Genomic DNA, 14,069 nt, shown 5'->3' with positions numbered 1-14,069 from the left:
AATAAAGAATATGTATGTTAGGAACAGCCTCCTGACTTTTCTGTAATACACAGGTAATGTAGAAGTACTTCAAATTTAAATTTAAACAACTCAGATGCACAGTTTAAAGTACAAGGTGGAATTTATTAACAAAGACTTGACGGGATTAATGGAAGGCTGAGGCCGACCTGGTGTTTTCAGGCTTAAGTAACAGCCAGTAAGAAATTGAACACCGAGAACAAGTGTTCTTCTTTCCTTTGCCATCCTACCAAGTTTAAGGTGGGCATCAGGAGAGCTTACACCTCACAGGTATAACATTTTAGAGTATAACTGATAAAAATTAGTATTTTACTTTTAAAAGTATCATACTGAATAGTTAAAACTTTTTATAATCAAATTTGAAAGCTACATGTACTGAATTTTTTAAAAATGTAAGAATGACTAGAAATAGCATCGTTTTCATCTTTACCCATGCCGTTCATTCTCCTGCACGGCAGCCTCGTGGCGCAGTCCCTTTGTACGGTGTGGAAGGCGGCCGGGTTATATAACACACACCTCGCAAGTGTCCGCCACTGACACGCCTGAGCAGAGACCATGGTGAGTGATCCCCAGCGCCCCTTTGTCCAGTGCCACGCTCTGCACACAACAGGAGCTCAGGCACTGCTCACCGCATGACTTGGTTTCCAAATCATTGCTTTAAAAAGGGAACACGTTAACTCCACATTAGTTTGTTCAACAAACAAATTTATTGATGGCCCAATTTACACCAGCCCTATACTGAACACAGGAGCCAGGAAGACAGATGACCCAAGACGTGCCCTTTGTCACTTCACCCCCCAAGTAGTGCTCGCTCCTCCTGCGGGCACGGGCTTAGCTCTTCCAAGTGGCACGTGCTGCAGGTCCTCAGCAAGGAAGGACTGCAGACTGGGTTTTGCCCATGTTTACCCTGTTTCAGATGGACATTGATGCCATGGTCACTAGCATGTACATTTCTTTAATAAAAGCAGTATGAATTCATATTATTGGTCAGTACGTATTTTGTCAATTGGCAGACACAACTGGAAGGGAATTTAAACAGTATACATTAAAATATTTATATATGAAGACACTGGAAACTCGATGTGAAAATTTTACAGTTTTAAGAAAATAGTTTAATAAAAGCCAAGAAAGCATTGAGGAAAATTAAGAGACCCTTTTCAGAGTCCTGAAGGAATTACTAGCACCTCTTAACCTGTACCTCAGGTACAAGAATATTTTCCAGGTTTGCAAAAACATAAAATGTAATTTTTACTTTTATACAAAGAGGATCATTAGAAACCACACTGACAGTGAGTACAAATACTGACAAGGAACCAGTTTTTATCAGTGTTGGACTAGGACTTGTCAAAACTCTCCAAGGATTTTTACCCCTAAAGCAGAGATTCCCTTGCCACTAAAATGTTGGACAGAGAGCTCAAAGAGGCTTCTACATGTTCAACTTTGAAATGTGTTTCATCTTGAAAATTTGTGTGACGTTTGCATTCTGTTCAATAGTATTTGCTTTAAAAAAATGTGACCTAAATATTTAACTTTCGAAGTTTCTAGAAAAGTCCATGTTCAGGTATATAAGTCACATCTAAGAAACAGGGCAACAGAATGGGATTCTCACATACATAATAAAACACAACTTTTCATTGGGTTTATTATATGTTCAGGCAGAAAGATGGAAGCAACACTGAGGTGTCCCTGAGAATATGCAAAGAGGAAACTGATTATTAAATTGTAAGACAAAAAAATCAGAGCAAAAAGCAAGCAGTCATACAGGCAGAATGGAGCCTAGACAAGCTCAACTGAAAGACGGCTGAAGGTAATGACGTATGTGATAGAGCTGCCCATCACAAGCTAATGTGGAGAAGCAACTCCGGGCAGAGAATCTCTAGCATCATCCGGGGAGGAGAGTACCCGGGTCCACGGACACGCTAACAGCAGATGTATCCCCACAGGGAGATGGATGCATGAGGCAACTTGCTTCCCTCGCTCAGAATCCACGCTCACCCAGTTCACAAGTTGGCTTGTCAAGAAGATTTGCCTAAAAGGAGAGAATGATCGATAGTTACATTTCTCATTATAAATTAAAATAGTGATACTGTCTTTTTAAAAATATTAGTTACTTGAGCTTGGTTAAGGTGAGTGTGCCCTGAGGTCTACTCTCCGCGCACTGACAGGCGGTCTGTGAGCCCGTGAGACTTACAGATCCTTAACGCATCAAATTCGCCCAAGTGCTCTCACTTCACATCATAAAAATCCTTTTCCCCAGATAACACTCAGCTCTGTTACCGTCAGGTCTCTATACCTATACTGTCTTACATGGCTGCTGCTAACTCCATGTGTATGTTGGATACTTGGTATGTGGCTAGTGCAAACCGAGATGTGCTAGAAGTATAAAATAGGCACTAGATTTCAAAGACCCAGAGCCAAAACCAAAACCAAATCTTGTTTTTTAAGCTGACCACATGTTGAGATGATACATTATTTTGGCTAATAATACTGCAATAAAATGAGATTAAAATTCCACGTGTTCATTTTGTATGTAGTTACTAGAAAAATGAAAATTACTTAAGTGGCTTTTATTATATTTTCATTGATTATCACTTATCTGTTCAAACAATGACCAGAGAGTTGACCTTAAAGTTTACGCTATATCCCTTCTAATGAATGAGACCTGGGCAAATAAATACAGGAGAGGCCTAATGCTGCTGTTCTTACACTGGTATCCATCCAGAATTAATTGGTTATTTCGTGTTACCTTTTAAAAAGCCAATGACAGAGATAAATACCACTAGTATTCTAGCGTTTGCAAGAGGTGTTTCCTATGCAGTTCCCAGCTGGGAATCAGTGGCTGCAGAGGCAAGGGCCTGGCTCGGAGCTGACCTCTACGATGTACTAGTCAGGGCTGCAAACTGGGGAACCAGGGCCCAGAGCGCACACCTGCAAGGTGCAGGTACTGGCAGATAACCCACAGGACGGTGCCTGCTCGCAACTCTGACCAAGTAACCTCTGATGAGGCACTGCAGGGCCTGCCAGCTAACTGACTGACTTGTAATTTAGTACTATGATTCCCAGAGGATTGAGTTTTCTTTTTCCCAAAGGATTAAGTTTTAAGGTAAATATCAAAGATAAAAATGTGAAAAGATAGGTTTTTATTCATCAAGAGTTAACAGCAACAGGCACATATTAAAATGAGTCTGGCAAAGCCTTTTACAAATGGCTTTACACTCAAGCTTCTCCCAAGAAATGGCTGTTGCAACAAACTGTAAACAGAATTAATAAACAGTCTTTTACAGTAACAAGGGAAATACAAATGAACTAAAAGCACCGGTTTCTCTTAAAACTGGGTTACAGTTGTGCTTACTATACATAAAACAATTTAAAACAAATTACAAAAGTGGAATGTTTTAAGTTTAAAATTAGTCCTTAAATTTTGTCCTAGAAAACATCTATTCACATCAAAAGGCCCATCAAAGGGTAACGTTTCATCAAAGAGAGGGACAAGAAAACAATGCACTTTTTCAAATCGAAACGAGAAGTTTGGTCACTTAGCTTTGTGCATAGTTTAAGGCAACTGGAGCAATCTGCTAGGCTCACCCACCGTCCCCTCCCCCGACATCCTAAAATAAATAGAAGCGTACACTTCCAACCTGTCCCCACATGGATAAACACGACACATGCACAGTCACACATGCACAGACGTATGCAGACACACATCCACACGTTCACACACAACATACCTCTCACTCACTGCAGCGAAAGGGACTTTAGTACCCTTGATCGGAAGGACACACTTCCCCATCCCACTTTATTTCAGATTGGCAAATACCCTGAGCTGATTATGGTGTTTTAAACATTCCACCTTTTTCTTGCATGTGCAGGTCAAGTGTACAGTAGTGAAAACAACATGCAATGTCTTCACTGCAGAGTCATAATACAGCTAGGACATTGGTGTTCTTCCCCTCCCGCCCCAAATTAAAAAACGAACAGGTAAAAAAATTTGCATTGCCAAACAGCACTGGAGTGAAAGCTTGGCCGTACTCTATGATAAATGCTCAGTTTCCAGTGCACAAAATAAAATAGAGCAAATGGGAGGCTTTGGTGGCATCCAAAGGAAGGGGAAAAAAGGCAAACCGGGGGAAAGAGCTGCAGTCTAAAGTTTGATCTTTAAGTTTTTTAGTGGTTCCTTCACAATCATGCTCCAAGGCAATTTAGAACCAAGATTTTCAGAGTTGATTTGTAAACATTGAGTCTTGCCAGAGGCAGCAGAGGCTGGGCACTTCACATTTCCGTTTTCTCCGAGAGAACTTAGTGGAAGATACAGACACACACTGTTGCATCGGACTGGCTGGATTCCAAGAGATTGCTGCTGAAATATTCAGTTCAAGTTTCACAGTTTGAAGAACGGGTTTGAATATTTTGAAAAGCACATGGCACAACTTGAGAAACTTCCTTTGTTATTCCTTTCAGGTTCTCCTGCTGGGCTTTGCATATTCAAGGTTTCACACAAAAGCCAAATGCATATTGCTGTATGTTCAGGTCTTATAATTAAAAAGAAGGTTCAAATGATCCAACAGAGGGAATCTTGGAAATAAATAATGCTGGCATCATTCACTTGGAAACCTTGGCAGTCAAGAGTAAGTTCTCTCACCTCAAGACCCCATTTCACATTTCTAAAAACTTCCAGGAGCCAGTTTGCCCCACTGGTTCAGGGGTTAGGATAACCGATTTTCCTGAGGTAATAACTGTGAGTTCAACTGGAATGCCGCGTCGGGGTCCTCCCTGCTGGGCTGCTCCCTCTGCAGTCCTTCCCAGCTGGCTTTATTCAGCCCCACATGTCCGAGCATTGTCTGAGACAGCCGCGTATCTGAAAACCTGGCCCATTCTGTAAATAAAGGCTCCACCAGGTAAGTCATAAAACCTTGAGAAAGTAAGAGAAAATAACTATTAACATATGCTTTGAAACTTGTCTTTAAAAAGCACTTAGTGTTAACCGTAAGTCTTATTCCAATATTATTTAAATCGTACTTTTCAAAAGATTCGATGTGTGGATGTATAATTTACATATCTTCTCTGAAGAATTTATTTAACTCAATTGGACCTTAGAGGTAGACAGTAAACATTATCAAATCCTTTCTAATTATTTCTCTTAGCTGAACAACCGCATTTTTCTAAGTAAGCAGACATACAGTGGTCATATCAACTCCTCAGGGACACTAAGGACATAATTCAAGGCTTGGTTCCCGTAAGACAAGTGGAAGGAAGGACAGCTCTACTCCAGGATGTGGGTAATGAGACCCGCAGTGAAATGAGCTGCTATGCATGGTTTATCCCCTCAGGGACCCAAGTCCCACACCTGGTCATGATTACAACTGATGTTTTATTTAACTGAGATTTATAGAGACAAACTCCTGAGAAGAGTTAACTAAAAAGACATAAGTTTAAAAAATTATTAAAGTTAACACCAAAATTGTACCAGGATTCTATTTTACAAACAACTTATATAACTGATTCACTTAGTTCATGGTCAAAAAGGAAAATGAGTCATTTCAGGATTATTTCTGTCTTTAGCTTTATAAACCACTCTTCTGCATTTTTTATCTGACTTAACTAGTGTCTTACACAGGGCCCAAAGAAGCATCCTAGAAAACAGCTGATCAATCAAATCATAATGTATACTGGGAACAGATATATCATCTTCCTAAAATTCTTATCACTGCTTACTTAACAGTTTTTAAATCTTCACATTTAAGATTTTTCTTACAGGAAAAGACCACTGGATGACAAGACAACGTGGGTTCTATTCAGTCAACATAAAACACAAGTGCCACTGAACTTAAAGCAGCCAGCTCACACTGTTTCTAGTTAGGAAAGTCGTAGTCTGGTGGTTAAATTTTTTAAAAAATGTATGTAATTATAGCACCTGCATATCTGATATCTGCGATAAGGAATCCTGATAACTGCCATGAGTCTTGCTTTGATTCATTCCTTTTACACATAGTAGCGGAGGACCGAAAAGCCAGGCACTTCCAAGATGGCTTGAAAAAAATCTCAAAATCTCTGCCCTCAAGGGGCTTGCGTTTTAGTGAAGAGAAAGACATAACCAATAGAGAACGTGATTATCGCAGCCGAAGAACAGAGCAGCTGTGGCCAGTCTCCCGCACACTGCCGGCTGCTGCTGAGCCGGTAGCCCGAAGCCCCGTCTTTTCACTGTGCCACGGTTAAGTCAGGGACAGCTGGTGTTCTGCACCGAAATGCAGAGCCTTATTATCACAGGTTTTATGTGATTCATCTTACTTGATTCATCCCAGTGTCCCAACTGGTTTGAGATCTTTGGGGGACTGCCTCCTAGCTCCAACAAATTAGCAATCTTTTTTGTCTCTGTGTTAACCTATTCTTTCATTTAAGTCTCACAAACTTAATAAAAACACATGGGCCATAGCTGTAGACCCAGCCTCATGGGATAACTGTTATGGTTCGTGTCTGGATGTCCCCCCAAAGCCTCATGCAGTCATGGGACGGGCTTCTAGAGTTTTTGATTGATCCATGGTCCAGCGCTGGGATTATGGATGTCAGTGCTACACCTGCGCTGGGGCGAGTAGTTTCCATACACTGTAAGGGAGGGAAAGTGCCTGCTCTCTGCCGCTCCTCCCTTTTTGCTCTTGCTGCTTTTGCTATCTTCCTCCACCATGAACTGTTGCCCTCTGCCATGTGACTCCCTGCCTTGGAGCCAGCCGAGTATGAACTGAAACCTCCACAAACTGTGAGCTGAACAAACCTTTCCTTCCTTAATTTTGGGCATTGGGTATTTTGTCTCAGCAATGACAGAAAATTGACCGAGACAGTAACTCTACCTACGACCTCAAGCACAGCTGCTCAACCACTTATGACTCAGTCGCAGCAGCCTCCCATGGTCCAGTCTGCACAAAAACCACAGGCTGCTTTACCAGTCGATGCCTTACTCTTATTCAGTACATGTTCAATACAACTAGTGCTCCTATCAAAGAAGGAAATATTAAACATGACTTGTACTCAAGGGCACTACGCAGCCTCTGAGTAACCACTGTTCAGTACAGTAGTTAAGAGCCCAGGAGTGGACGTTAGAAAGACCTGTCGAAGGCCAACCCTAACACTTTCTAACTAAACTGGAAAAGGAGGACTTGAAGCAGCACTTGCCTCCTAGGGTGGCTGTAGAGTCAGTGGATGTCAAATGGCATCCCTGTCCCTCTGACAACCCACTCTAGAAATGTCCAACACTGACAGGACTGTATTTTGAGAGGCACAGTTTAATAAAGGGTCTAGCTTTTGTAAACTGTATTTTTAAAAAAAGCTCACTTGCAAGTTATCGTATTAAACTAGGGAGTAATTTACTCAGGCAAAAAGACATTGATGTAAAGAAGTTAGAGTGAATATACACCCATCATCCGTCTTCAGTTCAGTTTCCTTTCACCTACATTTCATCTACCCTTTTGCATTTAAAAATCACCCTACTTAAGAGTCAAGATAGAGCAGATCAGGGTGTTAATTGTCTTATTTTTCCAATAAGAAAAACATTCCTCTGGTCATCTCAGCACCCTTAGCCAGTCCGGGCTGTCCTGAAAGCTGAACCTCCCTGCATGCTCAGTCACAGCCCACTTTCCTGCCTATAAGGACCTTTCGCAATCACAACGTAACAATTACATTTCATACGACTCCTTTCTGAGTATTATAACACAGGACTGTGCCATCTTCTGATATTCTAGAAACTTTATCCTTCTAAGTTTGTCTACACATTTCACTAAACTCAACCCAGTGCTCAAAGGCTTCCTCAACACCAGCACCAAAATCACATTCTTCTCTTGAGCTATTTATTTCCCCTTACTGTTCTCTGCTTTGCAATCAAGTCCTGACACATTCAATCGTAATCGATGCTGACATTTTTCTACAAGCTGCAATCCTGCCATCACAGAACGTTTCTCTGTGCTTTCTATCAGGCCTGGGAGAAGAAGACCTAAGTGGCTAGAGAGGAGGCGCTTCTGGAGGAGGTGACTAGAGGAGGCAGCCTGGGGGACACATGCGAAGGGCTGGCAGGCACACAGGTTGAAGCAGTCATAACAGGAAAACACAGGTAAACTTTGCTAAATTATTTCATAAAGTAGAAATGAGCGTAATTTTAGTATTTCATATTTTAAATATATTTCTCTTCTTGATAAAATGAGTGGCATCTTTATAACCACCTCTATCTAAATATGTATAGTTACCAATCTGGATGTTGGCAATAGATTCAGTCTGGCGATCACAAAGTGGACTCACACTCAAATGATACTTTTTTTCTATATCTCCTATGAATCAAAAAAAGAACTGTTAGAATGGAACATATCTGTTGCTTAAACAGACAGCTAAGGTGTTTGTCATACCTGTTAATCCCTAAGAAGAACAAATTTAATTCTCATGAGAGGATGGCTTCTCAATTAGCTCTTTTTTAAAATTTAAGGTTGCCGAATGGATATCTTTATTTAGATGGAGGACATAAAAACTTGTATTAGGTATTACCCTCTCCTTACACTGCAATTCTCCCAGCAGATTAGTTTAAAGCTTAGAAGTTTTAAAAGGAAGGTGGCGTGAAATGATGACACTGCTCTGAATCACAAAACAGTGTTCGTAGGGCCGTGCACGTGACAAGGGATGGCGCAGGCTCGGAGAAATCCTTCTGTACAGCACATCTCTAGCCTGCTCTACATATGTTAATAAATCAGTGCACATGTGTCTGATCATTCCAAAAAGGGACTGTTAATTTTCAAAACAGATGCTCCATTTGTACACTGGTGGCTTTATGAACATCTACTGTGAACTGTTGCTAAAAATATCAAGTACTCAAAGACTCTTACAAATGGCTGAGTTCTTATTTTATTCATATGAGGCAAAAAACATGAACTGAGTAATTATCACTTGATACTGTAACTTGCCTTGGTGGAAGAATTCTTCTGTTACTTTTTCACTCCATTGCTTACTTAATTCCCAGGTCCGACAAGGGTTACAAATATCAGCACATTTCAAAGCCATCTAGCAAACGAAATATTAGTAAGATTGTGTTAAGGAAAAAAAGGAATATCTCAATTGCACTATGCTTTGATATACTCTCATAAAGGGGAAAAGAACACTTTAAAAGGAGAAGAGCCGGGTGTGGCGGCGCATGCCTGTAATCTCAGCACTCAGGAGGCTGAGGCAGGGGGATGGTTGAAATTTGAGACCAGCCTGGGCTACAAAGTGAGTTGAGGCCAGCCTGAACTGCATAGCAAGACCCTGTCTCAAAAAGACAAAAAATTAAAAAAAAAAGAAAAGAGCTGCAGTGTAGCTCAGTGGTAGTATATAGCACATTCTTAGCATGCATGGGATTCTCGGTTCACTCCCCACAAACAAATTTTAAAAAAGAAAGAAAAAGAAAATATTGCCACAGAAAATTCATGGTGCTTTATACTACTCTTATGGTACTACCTATTATTATGCATCTGCCCACTGTTTTTGTAGCAGTGCTGATGAAGATACAGGGAGGCTGCCGGCCTGTTCTCATCCATGCTTGGAAATTCCAAAGAGCCAGCCACCATGCCTGGGTTATCCATAAATATAAACTGATTTCTTACCCATTTTTCAGATGTGGAAATGCATCAGGTTTTTTTGTTTGTTTGTTTGTTTTTTTCATTAGAAATCTTTTTTTTTGAGACAGGGTCTCACTGTGTAGTCCAGGCTGGCCTTGAACTCATGTGTAGTCCAGGCTGGCCTTGAACTTGCAGTGATCCTTCTGCCTCAGCCTCCGGAGTGCTGGGATGACAAATTTACACTACCATGCTCAGCTTTCTAAGAAATCGTAAGCATGAAAAATACAAAAACCACAGGACTGGTTTCCCAGACAGTAGGCTTGCCAGTGGCATTCTAGAAAGCGTGAGAACTAACTGATTCTTCAGCTTTCCCTCTAGTCAGCCACTGTGGAAAACGGTACTGTAACGTTTCATTTCCATTCTAACATGTTCACGGTGGCCCTGGAAGTACAAGCTTTCCAAGCTCCATTTTACCTGTAAAACCAAATGCCTATGTCTGGCATCTTCCAGGCATAAGTCCCCTCTATCCAAATGGGACCTAAACAAAGACAGGTACTCGTTCTGGCGACTGATGTCTGTGGCTAGTATCAAAGCACCTATCTGAGTCTCCATTTGTTGCCTGGAATTAGAGATACATAAAGAGAAATATAAGACATTCAAGTAAATTATTCTTGTTTTTTTCCTTAAATATACTATTTGGAATTCTACAGAGCCCTAGATACTGTAACTACCAATGAATTTAAAATTTATCACAAAAGATGTATTTTAAAGATTGCATTAAATAACTGTGAAAGTAATCAAAACTAAAACCAAGAGAGTTTGTACTAATATGCAAACATTCCAAAAGGAGTGCCTTTATCTTGCTAGCCAAGATGGAATTATTTGCTGAAAAAAAAAAATCAGTATTGGTATGTTATCTGAAGAAATTCTTCGCTAGGACTCTTTGCTGGAAAAGTTTCCTGCTGAAGGCAAACAACTCTGGTTTCTCTTTTTGGGGCCTGAGATCTGAAAGGCAGAAAGAAGATTCAAGTGGGGAGAATACTAGCCAGTCAGCAACTGACTGCTTTAGACTAAGTGTCTGATGAAATTTTAATGAAATTCCACTAAACAATTTAGTAACATTTGTATCTGACTAAATTTTCAGTGTCAAACTCAAGAATCAACGATCTGTATATGAATATCCAAATCATCTGTATATGAAGGAAAAAGGTAACATGTTAATACAAATAACAGGTATACTGTGTCCTTTTAAAAACTGCTCCATGTCAAATAACAGGAGAAACACACTTAAAAAATTCTTGTCTTTTGCTTTAATAGGCTGTAGTAAGCCTATCTTTCTATAAGTAAAGAGATATCAAATATATTAAAACACAATATCAAGTAAAAAGCCCTGTATTAAGAAAACATAAAATATGCTATTAAGTTGTATTTTTTATTTTTATTAAATCTAAGAATTCAGCAAGTTCATCATCATACATAGCCAGGCATATAGCTCAGTGGCACAAGCGCCTGCCTGGCAAGCACAAGGGCCTGAGTTTGATTCCCGGTACCAAAAAAAAAAAAAAAAATCATATGTAAAACCAGATAAATGAATATTGAAGCAACATTTAAATCTGTCTTAATAAAAAAACCATAATTTTAGATATACAAATACTAGATGGTTTATATCTGTACAACAGCAAGAAATTGTTTTACTTACCAGAACTATTGTCATATTCCAAATGGTAACCATGAGTAGAGTTAAAAAAATAAGAAATAAAGCCCAGCTTTTCCCTTATAGTCATTATACAAAACAGTTTTAAGTAGTTTTCAATTATGAAAGGAAGGAAGAAAGAAAAATGAGTGTAAATTTGAACATCAATGTTTACTCTTCACCCTTTTGCTTGACTTGGAAAGTTTATACCCACATGTGTGGTTTTCTTTATTTCTCTCTCTCTCTCTTTGTCTTTTTGAGACAGGGTTTCACAATGCAGTTCAGGCTGGCCTTGAACTTACTTTGTAGCCCAGGCTGGCCTCGAACTCACAGCAGTCCTCCTGCCTCAGCCTCCTGAGTGCTGGAATGACAGGCATGCACGACCATACCCAGTGGTAGTTTTCTGAAGTGCTCTCAATGTGGCACTTGGAAAAACGCTGGTTTGTGGACCGTGCTGTGGCAGCTGGGTGAGATATCCGAACCACCATCATGTCCAGTTAGCTTTTATTAATGCTTTACGTTATGCTCTCAAATGCCTTACTTAACATTATTTTTTCTAAAATGTTTTGTTATTCTTTTGATTCATTACTTTGTCCCATAGTTCCAGAAGTGTCTTTAGGACTATGTTTTCAAGGATATAAATGTTATTTTTACTTTCTTATCCGTTTTGAAAATTTCTAAAGATAGATTTAATGAATCCACTTATTATACAGAATGTTTACATTCTGTGCAATTCACCTTATGGGTTTATTCAGCTGAGTATAAAGTGGAAATATGTAATATCTTTCTATATAAATAAGTAGTAGGGCCAGGGATATAGCTCAGCAGCACAAGCACCTGCCTGGCAAGCACAAAGTCCTGCGTTCGATTCCCAGTACCAAACAAAAAAAGTAATAAATTATGATCGAATCACTGTATATTTAGAGTGAAATTTATACTACTAAAATTCATGGGATGGTCTTCATTGAAAAATCCACTAAAATATTACTGACTAAACTACAGAATAGGGTCAAGTAACTAAAATTCTGATATACATTTAAAAATTTATAATTTTATACCTAATACATAATTTATAATTACAAATTTATAATTTGTAATTTATCTATTCAATTTAACAAAAAACTGAAAACTGGAACATTTGAACATAATAATATAGTTATAAAAACTATAAATTGCTCTGCCAACTTAATTTCCATATTTGTATACAAATTAAATTTTTGTTAATCCAACCTACCTGCTTTCTAATGGTAGATGTGAGAATAAACCGGATTCTCTTAATAAGCCCACTGCAGATCTCCAGTGGTGATTTTCCAATACTGAGGTATTCTATAAGAAATATTTCTTAGTTATTTAATGCTAAGTCTCTTTCTGAACATAAAGAACTATGTGTCAGTAATACTAATCTGGTTAAAATTCTAACATTCATTGAGAATTTATTTGCACTACTTTCATTTCTTCAGAACATGAAACACTGATTCTAGAATGAAGAAACCTTAATTTAGATGAGAAAGTTGTACTAACCTTGTATAAAGTTGCCAAGTAATGGTTCGTTTTAATAAGGAAAGGTTGATTAACACCTGGATGATCCAGATCATGAGTGGCAGCTGCAATTAAGCTCAGCAACACATCCCAAGGAGTTACAGAATTGGCAAGCTAAAGTACGACAAGAGAGTAATGAATTGCAAACATATTTAAAATGAACCACTAGAACAATTTTAGGTTATTGAATCTTCTCCCGTTTCATGTTGTCGTTTTCCCCAGGCAGGCTGTTCAGTAACACCACCAAGCACCTCGCAGATACCGTCCCGCATTAGGGCACTGGGGCAGCCAGGGTATCACAGTGCTCCTGCCCTCAAGCAGTTCACAGAGCTCATCCTTAGACGACTTCATTTCTGATACACTTACTAAAATGGCAGCTAAAGTATAAACCATTCTTCTTGAGAAACAACCGCTTCTAAATAACAAAGGTTTGTGTATTTTTTATTGTTGCCATTACCAAACAGAAGACTGTAATTTTGAGGACATTTATTTCTTAACGAATCGGTCACTGAATTTCAATAATATAATCTAAAAGACAAGATCATGACTGTAGTCCTAATGTTTAAGAAAGCTGTGGGCAGAGGTCTCCAGCTCCGCCGCCACCCTCCGTGTTCTCTCCTTCCAGCCCCAGGCCCAGCGAGGGAATGACGTAAATTCCTAGAGCACTTCTCAGGCCCTGCCGTGACAGCATTCATCTGCGCTTACTGTTCTTTAGGTTGATATTAGGAAGAACACTCTGGAATGTTTACATCCTATACCCTAATGGTGAAAATTTTTGAGCATATATCACTAAGATGGGCAATTTATACATTCTGATACTGCACTAACATGTATTACATTTTATAAAACACAGATGAAAATTAAAAAAAATTTACATGTGTGGAAAATAAATTTAGATTCAAATTCAATTATTTTATTTCTATATTAGAATGAATCATGTTTTTAACCCCCTGTGTTAAGTTGATTTCAGTCAGAAGTCATTAATGGCTTGAATTTGCTCAGAAACTGTAAGTTGTCTGAAGATGTACTATTTCCTGCTAATAAAGGAGGGTAGAGAAGGAGATTAAAAAAGAAGAAAATGTGTAGTGTTTCATTTTATATTACACAGAGTTGGTACATGGAGAAGAAGCTTGCGGGCATGGGGGCACACACCTGTCATCCCAGCACTCGGGAGGCTGAGGCAGAGGATCGTTGTGAGTTCGAGACCAGCCTGGGCTACAAAGTGAGCTCAAGGCCAGCCTGAACTGCATAGTGAG

General features: G+C 39.3%; 1 protein-coding gene across 3 annotated transcripts in view; it reads right to left on the bottom strand.

The window, feature by feature from the left end:
• Nucleotides 1–702: 702 nt before the first annotated feature.
• Pde7a (phosphodiesterase 7A) overlaps nucleotides 703–14,069 on the bottom strand; it is a gene marked incomplete at its 5' end in the record, with an annotated part of 126,423 nt that continues 113,056 nt past the window's right edge. The window contains 7 exon segments of one of the 3 annotated variants that reach the window (XR_262266.2): nucleotides 703–2,047; nucleotides 3,747–4,927; nucleotides 8,247–8,327; nucleotides 8,952–9,048; nucleotides 10,056–10,200; nucleotides 12,509–12,600; nucleotides 12,796–12,927. Coding sequence is in view for 1 of the 3 variants with exons in the window: in XM_005392162.2 (XP_005392219.1) it covers nucleotides 4,722–4,927; nucleotides 8,247–8,327; nucleotides 8,952–9,048; nucleotides 10,056–10,200; nucleotides 12,509–12,600; nucleotides 12,796–12,927 (753 nt within the window). 3 annotated transcript variants of the gene reach the window in all.

Source organism: Chinchilla lanigera, unplaced genomic scaffold (assembly GCF_000276665.1).
Source record: "Chinchilla lanigera isolate Chin_1 unplaced genomic scaffold, ChiLan1.0 scaffold00043, whole genome shotgun sequence".
Taxonomy (NCBI): domain Eukaryota; kingdom Metazoa; phylum Chordata; class Mammalia; order Rodentia; family Chinchillidae; genus Chinchilla; species Chinchilla lanigera.
The sequence above is the reverse complement of the archived record's forward strand: the minus strand, read 5'-3'. Positions and strand labels throughout refer to the sequence as shown.